The sequence below is a fragment of the Centruroides sculpturatus genome, unplaced genomic scaffold (assembly GCF_000671375.1).
Source record: "Centruroides sculpturatus isolate CEXI.00-Female unplaced genomic scaffold, Cexi_2.0 scaffold1047, whole genome shotgun sequence".
Classification (NCBI taxonomy): Eukaryota; Metazoa; Arthropoda; class Arachnida; order Scorpiones; family Buthidae; genus Centruroides; species Centruroides sculpturatus.
The window spans coordinates 121,608-145,066 of record NW_019385170.1 but is presented as its reverse complement, the minus strand read 5'-3'; the positions used below and the strand labels follow the sequence as shown (position 1 = coordinate 145,066).

At 36.0% G+C, this 23,459-nt stretch overlaps 1 protein-coding gene across 1 annotated transcript in view; it reads left to right on the top strand.

Moving 5' to 3' along the window:
* The window catches only part of LOC111635697 (peripheral plasma membrane protein CASK-like), a 137,162-nt gene that overhangs the window by 2,269 nt on the left and 111,434 nt on the right, over positions 1–23,459 (top strand). Inside the window, exons 2-10 of the mRNA XM_023380739.1 lie at positions 178–290; positions 376–481; positions 2,815–2,892; positions 4,520–4,695; positions 6,717–6,892; positions 9,071–9,193; positions 10,649–10,732; positions 12,808–12,916; positions 13,497–13,621. Coding sequence (XP_023236507.1) covers positions 178–290; positions 376–481; positions 2,815–2,892; positions 4,520–4,695; positions 6,717–6,892; positions 9,071–9,193; positions 10,649–10,732; positions 12,808–12,916; positions 13,497–13,621 — 1,090 coding nt within the window. The remainder of the gene's footprint in view (positions 1–177; positions 291–375; positions 482–2,814; positions 2,893–4,519; positions 4,696–6,716; positions 6,893–9,070; positions 9,194–10,648; positions 10,733–12,807; positions 12,917–13,496; positions 13,622–23,459) is intronic.

The window sequence follows — 23,459 nt, the reverse complement described above, 5'->3', positions numbered from 1 at the left end:
GCGTATATTTCACTCTTGAAATGTCGTTCTGGTACCCTTGTGTGCAAAACCCTACCCGCTTAAACAGTCCATCGCGTGCACGTTTACGGATACTTTTCTAAGGAGAACTCGATATTCTCCATTTTCTTTTTGGGAAGAAGGAAGTTATACCGGATTTATATTTATGTTTCGGTTTAGGGGACCCGTCAGCATGGTGAGGAGATGCGTGCACAGAACTACGGGTCGACAGTTCGCCGTTAAAATCGTAAACGTTAATAAATTCACCTCACTGCCTACCCTAGGCATGGAAGGTAAGTGCCCGCTTTCTTCTATCTTTTGTCACGCGTTTACCAGTTTCTATTGACGAACCAATGTCATTTCTTTTTTTGTGGGCAGATCTGAAGAGGGAGGCCACCATATGTCATATGTTGAAACACCCTCACATCGTAGAGTTGTTCGAAACGTATAGCTCTGACGGTATGCTATATATGGTGTTCGAATAGTACGTATTCGTTTAGTTTCTTAGCGTAAATCAATTACGTAATAAATCACCGTAAGATACTTCCTTTATTATCTATCGATCGATCGATTTTCGAACTTTTCCGCTGGCTTTTCCTAACCCATAAATGGTTCTCAGCAATAGCAGATCCATAATCTTTAGAAAGGATTGCAGGAGGAAGCACAATATCCGAGGCTTAACTCGGGAAAACCCGCTGAAGGGTGGTGCAGCCCCCTGCGCACCCCCTAAATCCGAAATTGGTTCTCAGTCCGGATTCAAACCTTGATACTCCAGATCGGCAAGTTTATGGAGTTATTACCTAACCATCAGGCCAAACTCCATAGGCTCCAAACTATTTTTCCTACGTTTTGATTAATATATATACAATTGCTGTTGAAATATATGCAGAATATAACGAAATTTAATAAAATTAGTAAACCTTGAAAGTAAAAAACTCGATGCAACGGATACAAAATGGCGCAACATTCAATTCCATAGAAGATTCTTAAGCAATCAGAATATTCATCTATGACAAATTGAAGTGGCTCGGAAGGTGATTGATTCGCTTTCACCAAATGAATCGTGTATTATTCGATCAGCTTCATAATTACGTCATTTTGATCCAATCAATCATGAATGATTCATCACTAGTGCTGAAATAGACTTAGCCTAATATAATAGCGCGTGCTTTTTTATTACGTTTTTGTATACGTAATAGCATTTCTCAATCAAATTAAAAATTACTTCTTTTCATAATCTATAACATCTAATATGTTTATAAACTATATTATCATTTAGGGATAGAATCACAAATTTAAGTTTCTTCTGCCATCTTGAATTGGTAAATAATGACGCATCCGCTGTAATTATAAAATAACGCAGTAGATTAATTATTTGGCTTGGAAATACGCGATCGTGTATAAAGGCTTCGTGATCGTGTATAAAGGCATAAGCCTTTATACACGATCACGTGGCTTTATACGATCACGATCATATAAAGTGATCGTATATGTGTATATGTGTATCGATCACGATCATATAAAGTGATCGTATAAAGTGTATAAAGGCGATACGATCACGATCGAGTGATCGTATCGTATCGCCTTTATACACGATCGAGTAAAGCAATAAAATGAATGAACGATCTTCCAGGTGGGTGCTCCTGGAAGATCGTCTGAAGATCCCCTGGAAGGACTTTCTATAGGAAATTGCAGTTTATTTAGGCGTTAGACAACTCGAAAAAGTCGGCATGGCCAGCCCGTTAGTCGGGTGAGAACTCACCACTTTAATGGTTTTATCCGTTTGGTTGCCGGTGGGAAAAATGTCTACAATTTGCCATTTTATTCATTCAATAAATCATTATCGGCATAAAATTTTGCATGTTAATCCTTAAATTATATTTAAAAATTAAATTAAAATTTTTTGTCGTAGTATATGTTGTTTATACTTTTTTTTATTATCAAAATATTAAGAAATTTATTAAATTTCTCTTAAACTTATGTAGTAATTTCGTGAATAATTTTAAACGCTATGATAAAAAATTTAATATTATATTTACTCTCTCCTCTTTTTTTTAATAAAAAAAACTTTTGGAAAAATATTTTTAAAAATGCTACATTTTTGTTGTTATTAAATTCGATTGATTTTTAAAATTAATTTAATTTTCTTATGTACAGAAAATTAAATAAAAATATTTAAAAAAATAATAATTTATTCATTTACTTTTTTTGCAGTTAGGCGGACATTTTGAAGAAATTTTTTTATTTTTATTTCGATATTTAATTGTGAACGATGACGAAATCATCTGTAAAATAGAGGGCGCATCGAGATGTCAAGCATCTGAGTAATCAAACCAATGATAGAATTCGTTTCAAATGAAACTAAACCGATTGCCACCTCGATGCGCCCTCTATTTTAATGCTTAATCGTTCTCAAGATATCAGATTTTTCTAACATTTATTATTTCATTTAACATAATTTACTTGACAAAAAACGCAATTAACGTGCCATTTAAATGCTAGAAAAATTTTACACATATAAAATTTAATTTTACGCCATTTTACTTTGGTATATATACTAAATTAAATTAATTAATTAATTTAGAATTGTTATATTTAACAAGAGATGGCGCTCTGGCGGCCTGCCTCATGCCAAATTGCTTAGTAATTATTTAGTCTTATAGCCCAATTTAGAATACGGCTTTTCGTTTGGTATAAGCGAATCGTTTATTATTCTTGTTATTTTCTTTCAGGAAATTAAGAAAAAACAATTTAAAAATGATTTATAAATTTACAATAAAAATTAAATACAAAATTTTCAAACATTTTAATTTATAGCATGGAAGGTTCCGATTTATGTTTCGAGATCGTGAAAAGGGCATCGGCCGGATTCGTTTACAGTGAAGCTGTTGCCAGGTAGGAATTTTCACTCCCTCCTATTTTTTCCAATATTTTTTCATTAATTAATAAAAATGTTAATAAATTATTAATAAATAAATTTTCCGAAACAATTATTAGTTTTATATAATTTAATACAGTCAAAAAAACTCTGAAAAACGGCCACTGACGGAGACAAAAAATGGCCGCCGTATGGAGGTCATTTTGTATGCATTTCAAAAAGAAACATTCCTGAAAATGGTTGTGGAGGTTCGATCCGATTTTTTTACGTGCGGACACAGTTTAATTAATAACGTTGATTTTGTACGTATTTTATAATGAGTGCAGAAAATATGATATAGTCGAATATATTAAAATAATTCCACTACATTTGATTAAGACCTTATCTATATACATAAAAATCAATTCTTGTTGGTTTCTCCTTTATACAAATCTTTATTTTTAAACCGATCTGGACAAAAGTTTGTATGAGTATTGCTTAGACCCTGGAATCGGCAATAAGCTATATATTACTCCCAAAATATTGGGGTAACGTATAGATTTCGCATCTTTTACATGTAGTGCCATCTGTTGGCAAAAATAATAAATAAATGTTAATTGTTGTTGGTCTGTCGATAATAATACATTGTTTGCTTCTTGATTGTTAATAATAAATTGTTAGTTTGACTTTCGACTCCTACCGACCCTAGCTTACAGTAATGCCTGCCTAAAGGCATCATCATTGTGGAATCATGTTAAAAATTTGTCCCTTTCAACGAATATGAGGGTCCATTTATTGGGACACAGATCTACAGCAAATTTTCCTAAACAACTTTTGCATCTCCGGATGACAAATTCACTGAAAATCCAAATACTAATTTGATAACACTTGCTACTTAAACTACAGATGGATATACGAGAGAGCAAATGCCTTGCCGAATGTACCCTTGAAAATACCAACCTTATACCAGTTCTTGAACCTTATACTTGATGAGTTTTTAAACTCACCAGGTTTAAGATTCAGTTGGTTCCATGCTTTTGCGAAATTTGGATCACCAAAGTTTTGCAATAGAACAAAAATGATCTGTTATCTTTGTCCCGCAAGCCTGAGCAATTTTCGATTTTAGTTACTAGGACCATTGTTTTTATCACCCTCTTTCAATTCCACACCTCCTGAAAATCCCGAGCAGCCCGGGCACACGTCGTTAGTAATTAATTATCGATTGAGGTTAGGAATATTAAAATATTTTTTTGCCTCTTTGTAACGCTAAATTTTCAATTTAGTAAATTTAATTTAGCGTTGTTTATCTTAAAGCTAATTAAAATATTTTTAAATAAAAATTGATAACAGATGGCGCCACACACAATTTTCTTTATTATACTGTAATTCATAATGTAAAAGTTATTTTTTAGAACAAAAACTGATAACAGATGATACAATACACAATTTTAAATTTTGTTAATTTGTTTATTAGACATAAATACTTTTTGCCGGGAAAGTTACGCAACTCTTTCCTGGATTTTTTAATATTTTTACCTATTGTTTATATACTGTATTTGGAAAACTTGTAAATACTTGTAGTGTACTGTACTGAACAGATATTAATTATATAATGCTTTCATGTACAGTACCAGTACGTATAAACGTTTAATAATCCTTTTTCAGCCACTACATGAGACAAATTTTGGAGGCGGTTCGTTATTGTCACAGTAATAATATCATTCATCGGGACATCAAACCTCATTCTGTATTATTGGCATCGAAGGAAAATTCTGCTCCGGTGAAACTAAGTGGATTTAGTTCCGCCATTCAACTAAATAATGCCTCTTCGGTAGAATCGGGTAAGATGTAACTTTATACTAAATTTAATATTAATTTGTAATATTTTATAATACGCGCGTGGCCATGAGAAAGGATTGAAATTTTCTGTGTGAAACTCTTGGAAAATAAATCGTCTTATATCTGTAATTGTGATTAGGATTGTAGGATTAATGGATAATACAACACAACACATGAGCGATCTGTCAAATGGGTATCTCTCGGGTGGCTTTTCTATGGGAAATACTCCCTATTTACAAGTGACGGAACCTAGAAAACATGCGGCATCTCGTTGGTCAGGTGCAAATCCTTCATTAGTGTTTAATGGTTTTGTCCGCTCGGCCGTGGCAGGCACTAAAGTAAAGGAAACGATCATTATTTCTTCAAACATATATAAAAATAAGAAAGTTTTAATATCTATTCGTGGACAGCGGGATGATCGAAGCTGTTAAGGCGTCAGCCTACCGCTCTAGAGCACCTAGGATCGAATCCGGATGAGCAACACTAGAAATCTTTCATGGACGATCTGACCTGGATTTACTGAGTCTGGTCCATGACCATCTGGTCCCATTATGGGCTTGACCGAACCCGTGAAGGGTATGATAATGAATCTAGTTAATATTTATCCTTGAGTAAAACTATCCTAAAGTTAAATATATTAATTATATGATATAAAAAAATCTGTTTATATTATCTTAAATATACCAATTGATATTCTGTCTTGCTAATGCAGTATGCGATAAAGGTGCTTCAATACACTGTGAACGCTAGCAGCTAGTAAAAGGAAACTAAAGGAATTGATGGGAAAAATCATAGATCTCTTCGATCTATAAGTCTGGAAAGAGCTAGTTTGGGCCCCCTCTCGTAGGAACGGGGCCCCGCTGTTTGTATATCTATTTACATATTTATAAGTCTGAGCTATTAGTATATGTGTGAGCTGGAAAAGGTTTAGTATCGTGGACCATAAGTGCAGAACAGGCTGCACAATATAAAAAGTTATGCCAAGTTAAGAGAGCTGGGCCGGGGTATGGACGGGAGCCCGAAAGAAGTATCATAGGGCCCAGCTATGTCGTCCCTGTCTACCGTGTTAGGTACCAACCAGTCGATGAACAAGGCATAGTCTCTTTAACCCTATAGTGCCAATAGGCGGGGCAGGGAAGGAGTTGCTTTATGAGACTCCGTCCTGCTCAAGTTCCAAATTTGTGGAAGAAACAATACAACTAATCTCTACCATCCAATCTAGATATCCACGGTAAAAAGTTTCCTCTGACCTCCAGAGAGCCAACCAGTGGCCGAAGTGGATACAACCACCGAATCTGACTGTCAGTCGCGGGTTGGCGCCAAGAGATCAGCACTCGAAAAACTCCACGTGACTAACACGTGGCATTTTTCGAGTTTTCTTCACGTTTGTAAATAGGCGCTAGCTTTCCATTGAAAGTCCTCTCGGTAGGACCTTCTCCATTGGCATATTGCTCAAGTGTTGCACTGCCTTATTCCACCAATCCAACCTCTGGAAGATCAGGATTGGCGGAATACGGCTACGCAACACGTGGGCGATATGCCAAGGGGAGGCACCTCCCGTGAGGACTTTTCACGGGACACTAGCCCGTAACTAGCTTTACACCACTTGATGTAAACCCAGAAAACTCCACGTGGTCAGTCTGTTGATCAGGCTAGCGTTTGGTGGTTTTATCGATCACTATTGTCCACCCTCCAGAAGATAGGGAAGATGTCACGAGCAATATACAACTATACTGTATGTGTAGTGTGCACGTCCGTATGACCGATTCTGTATGAAAACTCAATTTTTTGCATGCATTTTAATAAAACTAATTATTATAGTCGTATACTTAGTATCAGATACACGAATAACATCAATTATAATTTATACATTTAAAATAAATAAATAATAAAATTTGATATTCTTGTATGAATAAAGTTTAAGCCTTTTATTGTTTTATGTGGTTACAATATTAAAAAAAATAATAATAAAACCTGTAAAAGGCATTTTTATGCGAAATATATTCTTTGATGTTTATATTAGGTCACGTGAGCAGTCCCCATTTTATGGCACCGGAAATGATCAAGAAGAAATCGTGCGGGAAAGCTGCCGACATATGGAGTTGTGGAGTATTGTTATACGTTCTTCTGAGCGGAAATCTACCTTTTCTGGGCAATAAGGAACAGCTACACGAATCGATTTGCAGTGGGCGGCTTAATGTACGCACTACGGGGAAGACCTCATTACTTCCTAAATGGCTAGTTGCTGTCCTCTGTCCACACTCTGTCTTCACTTAAAAAAAACCACTTCTATTTATTAAAGTTTCCTTTATAAAATTACATATTTAAAAAAATAATATATATTAATACGTTAGAATAACTTGAAATAATAAATTAATAATAATAATAATAGAATTATTTTAATTTAAAATTCGAATTATTTACTTTTTCGAACAGTTAGAGTGAAATGACCAATGGGGTTTCGATATGTAAGCATATCCTTACACGCGATTGGTTATTGGAGTATTATGCTATCTTACGTAATCGTAAGTGCGGTACACGTTGAGGTCGCAGATTGGTTAAAATTTATTTTAAGCCAATTGGCGGTTCGCTCGTGATGTACTACTATTCAAAGATAAGGGACGACTAGAATACAGCCCCAAAGCTTTAATGTGTTGTTATTATTACTCTGTGAGCCCTTAACACTTCATTCTCTCGGCCGTGCTCTGCTAAAGCGTTTTGAAATTTTATTATTGTATGTTTAAAACATTCCGAGAAATGATTTGTATATTTAGAACGATAAGAGGACCCAGGAGGAGGGACTTTTTACCTTTCTAAATAAATACATAAATATATGTACAATATCTAAGAGCTTACTCTTCATCTATATTTTTGAATCCATAAGGGGGTGAATATAGGTTTGCACTGTTCCAATTCGTGCCCCTCTAACATAGATCGTAGCCAGAGGAGCAAAAGATAAAACAGGAGCCAAGTGGGACAAAATTTACGATAGAGGAAGCGAATGCTTACTCTCCACCCCCTGGATTAGATTAGATTGATTGGCAACTCAACATATGGGAAATCTGCCAAGAGGGAGGTGGCAAACTAGCCCCATATTTAGGCCTTAGACAGGTGAAGGAAACTCGGAAAACTCGAATTGGCCAGATCAGATGCGAATGGTAACGATGATTTCTACGTCACTGTATTTTGAGCTTGTAGGCACGATCTAAGACAGATCGTGCCTACAAGCTTCTAGCGAAGGATTATAACGAATATCTTAGTTTTTATCCAATCAACGATTAATTTTTTTGGAATTTCTTTCCGGAGAAAAATTGGCTTTCGTTGTAATGGCGATTTGTTCGCATATTTAGAGAAATACTCCACAGTTAATAAATAGAGCATGCAATGACCCAGTTTAACCATGACTTGTGATCCTCTGCAATGGATCTTAATGATTCCATAAAGAATTTGGTGATTTTTCTGTGAGTTTCTTAGGGGATTATATCATTTGCGAGTGACCATCGAATTCTGCAAGAAGAAAAATATTTGCCAACATTTATTTTCAGGGATCGACACGTCACGATGGGAATACGAAAAAGCTGCAAAGTTGTTGTGCTGGACTTTCCCGGCATTCTTTATTTGTTTTTATCCCTAATAATTGCTAGCATTGCTTTTATAAGTCTTCAGATTGGTTCGGGAGATATTATGGGGATGAGGCTATATCTCCCGAACCAATTATCCGATTTCTCTGAAAATTTCTGAAAACATTCCCTCCTAATATATAAACTTCCCTGCAAAACTTCAGAAAATTTCAACAAAAGACACGGGCGTTATTAAGCTTCAAAGTGGATGAAAAATCGTGCCTCACCATACGCACTAACATCCATACATAACCTACAAAAAAAAAACCCGAATTAATTGTCAAATCAGGATCTCGTTATTCGGTCGTCCCCATTGTTGGCCTGGGCAAAAAAAGGGCCCTCTTAGTGCTCACAGAGTGGGATTTATACATAAGCTGCAGCTTAGGGCCTCGAAAGTTAACTCAAGGCTTCGAATTTTTACACGTATCAATATTTAGTGGAAGAGAAGGGTTACAGCTTAGCGCCCCGGCCAAAATGAAAAAAGGCCTCATATAAATTAGCTTCTAACAGACATTAAAGCAAAGAAAACAGTTAATGTATTAATTTTTGGCGTTTTAATTCGCACTTTCTATATAAGATTGGCCTCCATTTTGAATTATCGGTCATTAAAGATATGTAAATAATGGTAAATTAAAACAAAATTTATCTATAAATTTCGATATTTAACAATAAAATGAGATTTTTATTATTATTATTTCTGAATTAGATAACTTTTTACGGTGTTTTCTAACTTTGATAAACTATATTTTATCGGCAGATGTCCAGTTTTGCTTGGCAATACATCAAAGAATTTGCCAAAGATTTGGTAAGGAGGATGCTGGTTTTGGACCCTTTCGAGAGAATTACGGTGGACGAAATTCTAAAACATCCTTGGATAAAGGTAATTATAGCGCATAATCTTCATTACAGTAGAAATATCTTTGTTTGTGACGTAACGGAAGCCCTGAAACTATTGGTCGTGGGTTCTCACCCGATCAATGAGCCTCGTCACCTCATACCTTGCGGTATTTTACTTTAGATTGCTTAACATAAGCAATGCTTTAAATAAAGGGAGGCTCAGAAGTTAGTTAACCGAACAAAACGTAAATTTTTGCAGTTTGCATTAGCGATTGGATGAAAATCCTTCGTTTTAAAGTAACGAAGAAGGGTGATTTTCGTGTTTTAAGATAAATTTCAAAGTGCTGCAGCTACGTGTCGTCCTGGCAGAAAGAGAAAACTTGCAGAATTTATAGAATAAACCCGATTATTAATATTCCCTGGTCGATAATTATCCCGAATTAACGTACTCGGATGTTGTTCGATAAATTATGAATGCTCACTTTTTAGTATATTACAGAAAACGTTAAAAGTTTGATAGTATTTTCTAATTAAAAAAAAATAAAAATAAAAAAAGGGTACATTAAGGGGTAAACTTCTTCTTTTTCGATTGAAAGTGGTAAGCAGCTAAGTAGTCTCTTTAAATATGAAACAAGACACGCTATTGGCTTGTTTGCTTTGCTTGTACCTTAAAACGTATTTAGAGTTTTATCCACTGAACGTTAGTCATGGGTTCGCACCCGATTAATAAGCTGATCACGTGGTTTTATTCACATCTAAACTGGCCAGTTTCCCACAGAAGGTTCTCCTCTTTTGGCAAATTGCCCAGGTGTTGATTGCCTTATCCTATTCACCTGTTCTTGGCGCGGCACACTTTCGAGGAGCCGTAATTTTCATAAAAGGTTAATTCTTTAAAGAAATTACAATTAAAATTAAAAGTCTAACGTAAAAAGTCGTGTTTTGTGTATATAAAAAAACAAATAAATTGTATTAATTTGACTCAAGAGTTGGAAATAATTCCGTCGGCTCGGACCTATCGTTCGCAAGTCTAGGGCCTGTCCTGAGCATATTAACTACTTTTTAGTTATATTTTACCTTCTGTGACGTTCGATAAGAACGTCACAGAAGGTTTTCATATCTTCTTTTCATAGAAAGAACGTTTAGGCAGGTTGAAAAATGACGAATCGTCTATCCTGCTCTATTTTGCATCGATCTGCCAGCGAAGAAATGCAACGAAATCCGGAAATTTAAATTATTTATTACTCTATTTTTAAACTTTTAACCATTATTATTAATAAATAATACATTTTTCTTGTCTATTCATTATTTTTTCAAAAAGTAAACTCGATATAACGTTTCGAATAGTCGAACAAAGCGAATTTTCCAGCATGAAAACGTAACTTTATCTTCTCGATTCGGATGTAATTTTCGTCGTAATTGCTCCATTTTTTATTTTTTAAAGGAAATAATTTATTTTTCAGTTAATTATGGCTTTAATTGCCTTATTTTTTCCCCGTAGGACAGAGACAGTTGTGCCTCTAGAGTTCATTTACAAATCACCGTCGAAAATTTAAAGCGATTTAACATTAGAAGGAAGTTAAAGGTAAGTGCAGATATTTGCTCCTCGTTTATATTACTGTAAATTTAATTACACGCGAGTAATTCAAAATTAGATGACGATTACATTTTAAATTCTGAATGAATGAAATCATATCTTACGAGAAAAATCAATGAAATTCGGATGATGAAGATGGTGGAGCACGGAGATGAAGAGAATGTAAAGAGTCAAGCGTAACCTACAAAAATATACGTATATTTTGTAAAATTACACGCAAATTACGCAGAATGTTACGGAGTTATTCTATTCTAATCGTCATATTTGCTCGAAACTCCAGAAAGAATTCAGTGTTGTCCAGAAAGGGCCAGCAGCATCACTCCTTTCTGGACTGATGCTGGCTCCTTCCTCCTGGAATGATGCTTAAGTTTACGAAACAATAATGCAATTTAACAATTTAAATTTATATATTTTATTAAATTATGACGCATATTTAACATTATTGGAATCATCCCAGAAAGTAACTTAGCATATTTTCCAATTTATCAGGGTGATGAATCTCGATTTTCTCTTTATTACTGGACCAAAAAGGGATGTGATGATGTCGTCGGAATATTAAGCGGATCGTTGGTGGCGTTTAAACGATTTTTCTCTCGTATTATGTTCTCGAAATAGCGTTTTAATGCTATTAATTCGAGATTTCTTTCGGATAATTAACCCACCCAAGCGTAGCGTGTAGTATTTATTCACGCATTAAGTTTTTATGAAAACTATCCGCCTGCAAACTCTCGGGATTATCCTAATTATCCTAAATCATTGTTTGGCCATAACAGAGGCCTAACAGTGGATTACGTGTTATGGGTTCGCACCTGACCAACGCCACGTGGAGTTTACCAGGTTTTTTTCACGTGTAACACCTAAACAGGAGTTAATTTGTCATAGAAATTCTTCTCTGGAGCACCCCTTTTGAGAGATCGACACGTGTGGAGTTGACTTACCTCATCAAATCAAATTTTAGTCATAAAAGAATCTCATGCTTACAAGAGATACGAAAGAGGAGGAGGAGATCCTGCTCCTGCTCCTCTCTCCTATCTAAATATTTACTAAAGTAAATTTGCTCTCTCTTTTCATGCTAATTGCCAGTCCCCATTATAACGACTCTCCTCACTTACCATCCCCAACTATAAAAGAATAAATAAAGATTAATATAATTATCCCCTGTGTTTCCAGACTTATGGGACACACTATAATCATCCTAAGGATTCGTTTGTTCTTCCTTTATATATTTTGATCCTGAGCTTCTTCCTGCATAAAGGAATTACTAGCTTATTTACTGATTTATGGGGAGGCAGATTAGATAAATATTTGGACGAAAATACTATAAAATTAAATATTAAATTTAAAGTTATGGTCTCCCATAATGGTGCCGTTAAATCTAAGCATGGTTACTGATGAATTTGATGGCGTAGAGGCGAAGCTACCCTGTAGTTCCTCATTAAAAATATATAGCTGTGGCTTTTATGTTTGTTGGAATGTTTATTCTTGTCATGTATAAGGCATTAAAAGCGTATAAATCCGTTAAATCGAGGGATTTGATTGATCATATGAGGTTAGAACTTGTAGTAAAGACGATAACCGTTCCGTGTAAAACATGTATGAGGAATACTGGATATAATTGGCCTCAATTTTTGACGAGTCTTAAAAAATGATATAAATTTTCGTTAAATCGAGGGATGATGCTGATTATATTTGTAAATTAAAATATTATAGAAAGGTTTTTTTTAAATATTAATAATAATTAGTTAATAGGTTAATCAGTATCTGCAAATTACCGACGTTCACTCCACTCGATTTAGTGCCAGTTTCAAAACTGAACAAATTGTGGCGCTAAATCGGGGTTTAACTTAACGCCATTGTCAAGAGTCAACGATTTGGATCAAGAATACACTTATACATAGTCTTTACGAACGCCTAAATGTATGCTTTCCCTCGTATTTCTCCGCTTTGCGGGAAAGACTGATTTACAGGATTGCATTTCGAACGGTAAAGATAAATATAGAATATTCATTATATCCGAGAAAATATAAGCGAGTGACGTATCTATAACGTTGTTTTGTTTACAGGAAATGGTATTGTCGGCCGTATCCAGTCCCAAATGGTACAATACGTACGGAGACCAGACCTACGACAGATTATCCACGTACAGCATGGAAGACGAACTTACTTCTTCGGGTATTACTTCTTAATTCTCACTTTAATTTATTAAATTACTAGATGATACTTTATTTAATGTTTTCGTACAAAAATACACGCATAAAAAATTTATATACCGAGAAAGAATATATAATAGATCCGGTCAAAAACATAGAAATTTACACTAAATACACTGTACAGCCCGAAGAAGGATTCAGTTGTTTCACGTGATATTCGAACAGACAGATAGACAGACGTGAATTGGAAAGTAGCCAGAATCCTTCCCAGGAATGTCCTGAATACATGTACAAAGTTTCATACAAATCGGTTCGGCCGTTCTCGTGTAATAAACGAACGAACATACAGGAAGATAATAGAGAATCCAGTCTATCAGTTTCGAATAGACGTCGTTAGTCGAAATTTTGTCGCTTCGAGTTTCTTTCCGATTCGAAAAATACGTCTCGGTTTACTTCCGGCATTTTCCTTTTCTATAAATAAGATTATTTTTTTGGGGATTAGAGGAGAACGAAATCGTTTCGTTCCTACTTTATGTAACGTTTACACCCGTTTATAGCGACGTTATTATTGAACACGAGGAACTAATTATTGTAATTATTAGCAGGCGCAGTTTCCCTGATACTGGACAGTTTGGAAGGCATTCAATGTCTGATTGAGAGTCGAGATCAGGATTGGACTTATCTCTCATCCGTTTTGGAGAACAGACAACTGCACAGTCTCTTAGAGGTAAGGCTTCTTTTCGTAACATCAATAGCCTACATATTTCCCGTTCCTTCTCATAAATGTAGTGTAGAGAACCAGCTTGGTTACGTTACGTTACATTCTAGTGTTTCAAATCATTTCACCTTCTTATATGCGCATTTGGAGGCATTGTTACGCACATTCCTTCATCTCCGGTCAATCGCTTCAAGTCCTAGAACCCGAAATACGCGTAAAATTAGATTTCGGGCGTTAATTGCGTATTGTTAGCGCTAAATCGGGGTATTAAATATCGACGTTACGCAGTAGCTTCGATAGTTACCACTTTTCTCATCAGATGTCGCGACGGTCGTTAGATGGGGGGGACATTTTTTTCTAGCCAGTTTCTATGTATAGCGTAACAGAGACGTTACGATTCGTTTTTCTTTATTTACTCGGCGTAACAATAGTACGGAAATTTAGAATGTATCTACAACACCTCGGAATTTCCCCCAAAAGGGGAAGGAAAATTAACATTTACCTCGCAACACATTTTAATATTTTGCAGACGGACAGATCTACGGACGTACGATTTTCCTTGTTTTAGTGTTGAAACAATCGACTTCGAAATCGAATAATTTCTGTATCTTCCGGTTCCGATTCCGGAAGTAGAAATGTATCTCGGGTCGTTACGTTTTGACCGGAAGCGATCGTATACGTAACGATAAAGGGTAATTACCATTCCGGAAGTGATGACATCATTTCTCAATTACGTAACGAGAAAAAAAAAAGAGAATTCCGGACGAGAATAACGATCGGTTACGCCTTGTTTAGAATCGTTACGCGGATTACAATACCTGGGAATTGTATAATTGATAATTTACCATCTGAGTTATGTTTCGTTGGTATTTAAATGTAGAAGGCTGCGGATATCTTCCTTCTTAAGTGGATAGCGTAACGAATGTAAACGAAGGCTTTTGTTTTCATTTCATTTATAAGGAGAGGGTTCGAACCCCAGGCGTAGTTAAACTTCCGCCCGCTTCGTTACGGAGAAACTCACAAAAAAGAAGAGTCGACGAAGTAGAGAAATCGTCCGGAAATCCAGGCCGAATCGACTTCCGGCCTCGTTCTCGACCCGAAAGGGGCGGTGACACAAAGCGCGCGCGCGCGCGGCGGAGCGGGGAAGGAATAAGAGGGGGGAAGAGTATTCTTCGGCGGTCATGGACGGAGGGCGGAGGGTCCGTGCGAAATGTTCTTCCTATACGGAATGGTCAAACGTCGGACGCGTAACGACGCCTTCCGAACGCCCGTCGAGGTGAGTTACGTCACGTCACTTCCTTTATCGGTAATTTCCCTACGTTTACCTTAACGTTTATTCATTTTCGGGATTTTTTCCTCGATTTTAAGCGCGTTATAAATCCCGTCAGAAACGTAAATCAATCGCGTAACTTTGCAAAATAAGAAAAGAAAAGAACCTTAAATTCGGACATTTCCTGTCGGGAGTTAGGAACGGTTCCCGCGTATAACAATAACTCTGTCACTTTGACGTTTAACTACTAAAGGGGCCTCCTCTTCAATTATCTGGATGGTAATTTCCGGTAATTTAAGAGGAAGTGACTCAACCCCCTCCTCGTAATTAAACTTTGACACCCTCGAGACTAACCCCGGGCCAAACGTAGCTACTTAGAAATAAATGGCCGAGCGGAGAAACGACGGCGCTACTTCGAGGTGGGACGCCGCCCCACTTCGGAATAGCGACGCCCGTTGGCAAATTGAGTTTGGGGAATTTTCGGAATTCTCTGACGTCTCTTGGAAAGTTTGGATGTGTTAGATCGACGTATTTCGCGGAGTGGGGAGGAAAGAGACGGATGAGGTAATTTTCCGAAAACTTGGAAAACAAATGTCTCTTACACGTGACGTCCCCCGGGGTTTATTTATTTGACGTCACAAAAATGCATTTCTTACGATAGATTATCTGTTAAAATACTGTAAAACCCGCGTTTAGGCGAGTTTCCGCTTTATTCGGGTCCCGTTTTTGGCAGATTTTACCATAATAATCTACGTAATAAATTGAAGTAACGCGTAAAGGACGTCGCTATATGCGGGAACGGTTGGTTTAAGGTGTGCGCCGTTGAAGACGCGGTTTAAGTGAATAAAACGTCCCCATTTAAAGCGTTATTTATAGCGAGACGTTATTAATATACAGAATACGCCTTAGGAAATTTTGCCAATTATCGAACTCTTCCTTTATAAATTTATCTCTTCTATTATTAATGAGCCGCCATTTTTTTCGACCCGCCCCCTGTCGTTATTCTAAGAAACGATATACAAAAATTACCGGGCGAAGTTTCTTTTCGGCGTAATATCGAGGGAATAATCGCTTCTCCTTCGGAGTTACTTTTCCCGATTCGTTCGCTTGTCGGTCCGAAATTCGCCGAGTGGTTAATTAATTAATTAGTTCTCGCCCATCCGCTTGTCCATAGATTCGGCGTTCTAAATATTTAATTAAACTTATAAAATGTTTAAATATTTAAAGTCCCTATATAAAAAATGCAAAAAAAAGAAGACATTTTTAGAACTAATTTTCGATCGTCGTCTTTCCTTTTTGGTATTCGTCCTTTAAATTCGGATTAATTTTTAATTAGTACAAACGACTTTTTACAGTTTCGTTAATTACGAAACGAATATTTAATTATTCGATTTTTTTTATTATTAACTTTTACAAATTATAATTATTTATTAATGACTTCGAAGACAGGTGTAATATTAAAGCATCGGTTGTTGCCATTTTTAGTATTGAAAAAAAAATAGACGCTAATTTCTTAAATATATATATGTCACAGAAAATGAATAAAGTAACGAGGTGGCGCATTTTCATTTTATCCGTCGACGTTGGGTGTCGCCTTAATGTTGTCCCCCTACGCATGCAGACGACAAAATTAACGCGACAACGTCAATGACAGATTTAAACAATTTTTAATTAATACGAACGAATTTTTATATTTTCGTTAATCACGAAACGAACATTTAATTATACGATTTTTTTTTTCGATTTCATAGAAATTGTAATTATTTATTAATGATTTCGATAACAGATGCAATATTGTCGCCCGTTTCAGATGTCGAAAATGATTGGTGGAGCCAGTTGTTGACGTTGGCTGTCGTCATAATTTTCTCGCCCGTCCATATCGGTCTTTAGATATTCCATATACATATAGGCCGATACACACTGGCGGCAATGAGCGCCAACGACAGATTTTCAGATTTTTCTATTGTTAAAGTCAAAAGACATGATTCGTGAAACTAGACATTGAGGCCGATTATGGACTCACTTAATAATACACGAATAACGAAGAGTTATATAGGCCTAATGTTTTTGAGAAAGTTCCGATCACAAGTATTCATGAACTTTTTACAAGAAGGAATACCGAAGTTTAATATAGTTCTATCTATATATGGATGTTTTCTACACGTTTATTTTAGAATTCACTTGACTTCACAACATAATCGCCTCAACAACGTGATCCATTTTACATCCGCCATATTTAATCCAGCTATTAATGTTTTACTCTCTGTATTCTATAAGTTACGTTACTTTACATTAATAAAATGCTCCGTTGTAGTAAAAAAAAATCGCGTAAAAATGCGTAAGTAAAAACGAACATTCTAAAATAGTGGAAACATAAGTTTTAGATAGTAAAAAGGACTAAATATGGCGTTACTCTACTGTATACGCTATCGATAAATCTAAAAACTATATTGTTTACACTTTTAGTCAAACCCTAAGACTCCGCTGACATGTTTTTTAGTCTAAATATAGAAATCGAGAAAAATGAGTGTTTTCGTTTCATTTCTATAGCGGGGGGGTAAAGGAAAACTTAATCCCCATCTTCGTAACTTTGAAGTTTCTTTGAAATGGCGCAACTAATCGAACGATTCGCTTGGTCGAGTCCAAATAAATATATATATTTGTCTCTTCCGGTTCGGTCGCTCGGTTAATTCCGAGTATGGAATTTTCCGAGATTTCGAATTGGGGAACGTCGACGTTAGAGGAACGTTCGCGACTAACAATTCCGTTTCGAGTTATTGTCCGGAATGCCTAATTTGGAATCGAAAGTATAATTAATCAGAACAAAGGAGGAAGTGCAACTCTGTTAATTAAATCTTAGAAAAGGAAACGAGAGGAATTAGTAAGTAGAATTTTATAGACAGAATATAGAAATGATTACGCGATCGAATATTTAATATCTTCCACCCATATTTAACGTCTATTTTCTTTTACGTTCCGTTTTATCCCTGTCTGCGTTTTTCTTTAGTTATCCAGAGGGTAACGAAATAAAAATTTTGTAGGGAATATAATTTTTCGAGGCCCGGGATAATTTTCTCTTTTTCCCTCCCTCTGGATGTTCCTACTTTTATCAACTCTAGGCTAAACTGATCCTGGCGTTGATAAAATGTAAATAAAAACAAGGTATAAATAAGGCTTTTGAAAACACCTTTTGCTATTTTTCAACAAATGAAATACGTAGAACGTTTCTTTATTAATGAGTAGCAGTTCATTTTTTTATTAGTAAAAATAACTATTGGGATAAGAAGTACTAGGGGCCTTTAATTTTTCTTCAGGCCCCAGCTCCCTTCAGGTATATGAGGCCCAACAACCCATTTATTAATTAAAGGAACCGCTAATTACTGTATAAGAATGATATGATCAGACAATTTCTACAAGTTTTAAGTCGATCGGATTCCTTGTATAATGCGACAATGGAAAAATTCTCCCCCCAAATTTAATATGCGTTACTCTATATAAAGTTGACGTTTCTATTATTCGTCTCGCTAAACCGGATAGGCGATAACAATACTTTGATGAAGTAGAAAGATGTAAGAATAACACATAAATACATGGAACTGGTTTCACTATTATTGCCACAGGCAGAATCTGTCGATAGATTTATTGTCCCTTCGGATATCTCGAAATAGTATCGCAGAATATAATAAAATATCGAAGTTAAGTCGAAATCGAAGAATTATTACGCGAGTTTTAGGAGTTTGAATGTAGATTAAACGTATTCTCACTCGTCTTAGGAACACGCAATATCGAAAAAATTAATACTTAAAAGTGGGGATAAAGAAACTGACGTAAGGAATGACGTGATTTTATATAAAACGAAGCGTTATTGGATTGCGTACGTAGTGGTACAGTACGTCACAGAGACACAAAGAGACATTTCGATAATTAATATAGTTTACACGCCATATATGTCAGATTCCAAAAGATGAAATGCGAAATAATATATCTTAATAATCGTTACAAACTTGAAATGTCAAACGGACAGCCGGATTCGTTCATTGGGCTATTAAGGCTTAATAATTGATAAGCAATTTGGCAGTAGGCAGACCGTCAGGCCGCTATCTCTTGTTAAATATAATAATTATAAAAACTTGATTAAAGCTAGTGACGAGAGTGATGTACAGTACCTTCGCCATTTTATAGGAATTATACATTTGATATACTGTATAAATAATAAAGATTACGTCGTAGATGACGTAACAAAACGAAGATTAACACTGAGATTGAATTTTTTCCTCATCAATTACGTCAGAAAGTTTTCGACGTTTGGATAAAAACGGAGAAGATCCACACCTTTTTAACTCTCCTTGTAATTAAAATTTATAAGAAATATGTGATAAATGGCCGTACTTTTATGAATCATCCATCAAAAACAAATGTTTATTTCTTTTTTAATTTTTTAAAAAATTCTATTGTCATCGGACATTTAAGACAGGCAGAAAAGAAAGCCAATGACGTAGCCCGTTTCATTTGAAACTGGCTACGTCATTGGCTTGTTTATCCTCCCAAAAACTTCGTTTAGTGTATTATTAAGTGCATTATGTTTTAATACTCGTGTTAACGTTATGGATAGCGAGATTACGTAACGTGTCATGTGACGTAAGCGGAAAGAGTGAGGCAAACTTTATCCGTTTACGTTGCAAAAATTTAATTCTTTACTGCACGTAAGGTTTATAAAGGTCGTATACTAACGATAAATTACAGAGTGGGTAAACGATCACGTGGTAAAAACAACAATTAAGCGAACATAATTAGCAAGTGTTATGTCATTAAAGACCGATCATTAGCAATTGATACGCTTCTCTACTTCCGAGTACAGCTGTATTTCTAGAAACGGAAATTCAATTATTTTCTCGTATTCTTCTTTTGTATAAAGTTAGAAAACGTTATCGACATGTTTGACGTTCTGTTCCCCCAAATTTCCGAATTCTTCCTCCGACAAAAAGTTGGTTGGAACAATTTGTAAGAGGAGGGGGGAGACTTATTGAATTTTTTAAACAAAATGGCGTACTATTTATTCGAATGCCGAGATTGATTCGTTATTAAAGATGAAAGAACTGGGAAACGGCATGGAAAATATCAAAAATTGATGTATTTCGTTTATATTTCTCAAAAACGTCATCGATTCATGTAAATATTTTATGCAATTCCCACAGGAAAACTGTTCGAATTCTTTAGAAATCATTCCGTTATTTACATTTTAAATTAAGTAGACTTACTCTTGTTGTTTACAAATTTCCTGTTTCTCCTTATACAATGGTGGTTCTGATTGTCAAGGCCCCAGGCAAGTGTAAACAATCGGGCCTTCTGTATATTATGAATATTTATTTATTTAATGTAAAGGCCGTATCGCACCGTGTGAAACGAAAGCTTTCCTAGTCGCTAGAGACCCACGTAACATTCAGATGACAATGACAAAGCGATCCAGAAATATTTAGAGAAGGTGCAGAAAGGAAACAATCTTTTACTACCTGAGATACCCGGCTTTATTCGAAAAATCCTCCAGAAGGGGGTGCAGTTGCGCCCTGCTCACCCCTAAATCCTACTTTGCATAATATGGCCTGTCTAGTTCTTCTATAAGGAGCAGAAGAGAAGATTCCTCGTTTGATAGGGGTATTTGGAATTTTCTGCTTGTTTTTCGTGTGTTTATTATTTATCACACGTAGATAGATGATAATGTAAGTAGAAACAGACCCGTTTAACATGATTTTAGTGAATCAACTGGCTGTTTAGTTGATCTAAATCGTACGACCTGCTTCGTCCTTGGTATGGAAACTCCTAAAAGAGCGAAATCTTAGACCAGGGGTCGATAACCTGCCGTTCTGGAGCCGCACGTGGCTCTTTGAGAATGTTTATGTGGCTCCAAACGTCACTCTCCGGCATATAGAACGTCTCCAGTGCAATTCAGCAGCCAATAAATGATTATATTTTTCAGAACCACGAGTTTGAAAACGATTGTGTCAGAGCCCTTTTTTCGTTGTGCAAGTGTGAAAGCTGCACAGGTTTTTTTGAAAGCTTGGCGTGACTGTTTATGTATTTGTGGAGTTAGAAATTGATACTGAGTTAATAACGTAGAAATTCAGATTGAAAGCATTTTCAAGCTTTCAAAGAAGGCTGTAATTAGAGAAGTCTGTACAACAATGGCTAAATAGATAATTACAGAGCAGCGGAAGGATTTTTAAACGAAAGCTCCTTCACAAAATTGCTTCTAAGCAACAGCAAATTGCACGGAAGCAAACTTCGTTTTCAATGTTTATTATGCAGTATTTTCAATCGACAATACTTATTCAAGTGTTTGATACGCATTGTTCATTTGCTTATCTCGAGGCTCTTGGCATTTCGGTTTGTCGAAAAATTGGCCCTTCTGGCAAGAAAGGGTGCAAAGATCTAAGTTACGCCCGCGCCTGCGGCCATTGTATGCTTCATTTTACATTGTTAATTTCTTATAATGGATTAGTTACGTGACTCGTTCGTCGCGACTCTTACTCTTACCGATCATTAATCGGTGAGGAATACGAAGAACTCGTTTCTTTATGCGCAATTTGATTGGATGATTATGTTTTGTACGACCATTCTCGACCTTTGACCTTTTCCTTTCGAGAAAATGGAAAACGTTATTGTAAAAATGAGAAAATGGACGATGAAAATTAGTTTCTAAATCGATTCTAATAAAATTTTACTTGGAAATTACGCGCAATCGATAAGTTTAAACGCCATTTTTTTGCGCGTAATATTTATAAAAACTATTCCAGAAATTAATTGTTGTTCAAAATATACATTTACGAAAATAAATAATTAAAATTAATTTATTTTATATTATATTTTAGCGCGTAAAATATAAAAAAAAAAAATTTAATCTCACTAAGAGGAACACTAGTCAATAAAAGGATTACATTATGACGTGTTATGACGCTTATAATATTAATCATTTCGAAACTTTATACAGAATTAATCGAATATTAAATTATGATTTAAATATAGATTTAATAACGAAACGTTTAAATACAGTAAAACTCGTATAAAACGGAATCACACGAATATTTTTTTCGGCATTCTACAATGCCGGCTTACACGGGTTTCTTTAGAGTTTCGTAAATATATGAAATTATAATTTTTCGGGTTAAGTAATAGAATTTCGCCCCCGAAATCGCTTAAGAAGGGGAGATATAGTTTCCTTTTACGACAGGAAAATCGAAGAACGTCATATATCATCGGCAAGATAGGAAAGTTAAGAGGAAGATCGATGGCGACGGAGACGATCCCCTTGAGATTTTCAAAAACGCGCGGGGAATATCGCGTGGCAATTCGCTTCGAATGTCTTAAACACGGACTTCGATAAACGAAAATTGGAAATCGTCCTAACCACGCGGGTCTTATCAATTCTTCTATCACTTTTACTTCGTCTTCTTGGATCAATAGAGAGAAAGGAAAATTTATTACCTCTCGCTTATTAATTAGAATTGGGATCATTCAAGTATTACATCGGTAGGTTGTGGGTGAGGGGGGATTCGTTTGTATCTGACGGTTGCTGAAGAGTGGGTCTAGTATTTGATGTGGGTTTGCGCCTGGTCAACGAGCCAGTCACGTGGAGTATTCAAATTAGTAACATCTAAATAGGGAGCCAGTTTTCCATAAAAGACCATCCAGGAGGTCTGTCTTGGTGATGCACTGGCAATATTAGGAGATGCAAGTAGGAACAGACACGAATTTTAATTTAAATTGGTGATTTAAAGACTGACAGAAGATATTTGAAGGGCACAGAATAATTTTGAGAGTTGCAAGCCCCGAAATACCCTCGTAACTACGAGTCTGATGGAAAATACGCTACGTTGAAACGTTTAGGGCCATTTTTCGACCTCCATATCTTATTTAAACAAATAATAATAATAATAATAATTTTGCGTGCATCTCCGGAGACGTAAAGTGGAAGAATTTTTAAGATCGATGAGCTCAATTCCCAATTCTCGTTTATCGAGACGAGATTTGGTGTGATATTCGAGGCGATTGCGATCACGCGATATTCCCCGCGCGCTTCTCTAAATAGTCGGAAATTCTCCTCTCTTAATCGATCTTGCTCCCGCTACTCCTTAAATTTCCTTTATCGAAGACGATTGAAGACGAGAGGAGACGGGAAAAAACCCTCCATTAATTGTTATTAAGAGTTTGCTTTGAAATTCGGATTAAATGTCGTTAATTTAATTGTCCGACGAAGAATAATTTTGAGGAACTCGTGTAAATCCCGAGAATAATTCGTTAAATCGGGGAAAACGTCAATGAAGAATATCCCCTCCCTACCAGGGAAGGCCTGACTTAAAAACTTGTGGCCCTATGTTAAAATATATAGCTGGCCCTTCCTGTCCACCAAATAATGATACATTTAAAATGTCAGGCCCTAACTACTAACTAACTCGAGGCCCTAAGCTGCAGCTCGTTAGCTTACGCGCGAATCCGGCTCTGATCCCAAGCCTCTCGGAGGCCCGTGCCAGTTAAACTTTTGAGGCCTCCCTGTATATTAGAAGCGAGGTAGCTTTAAAAACT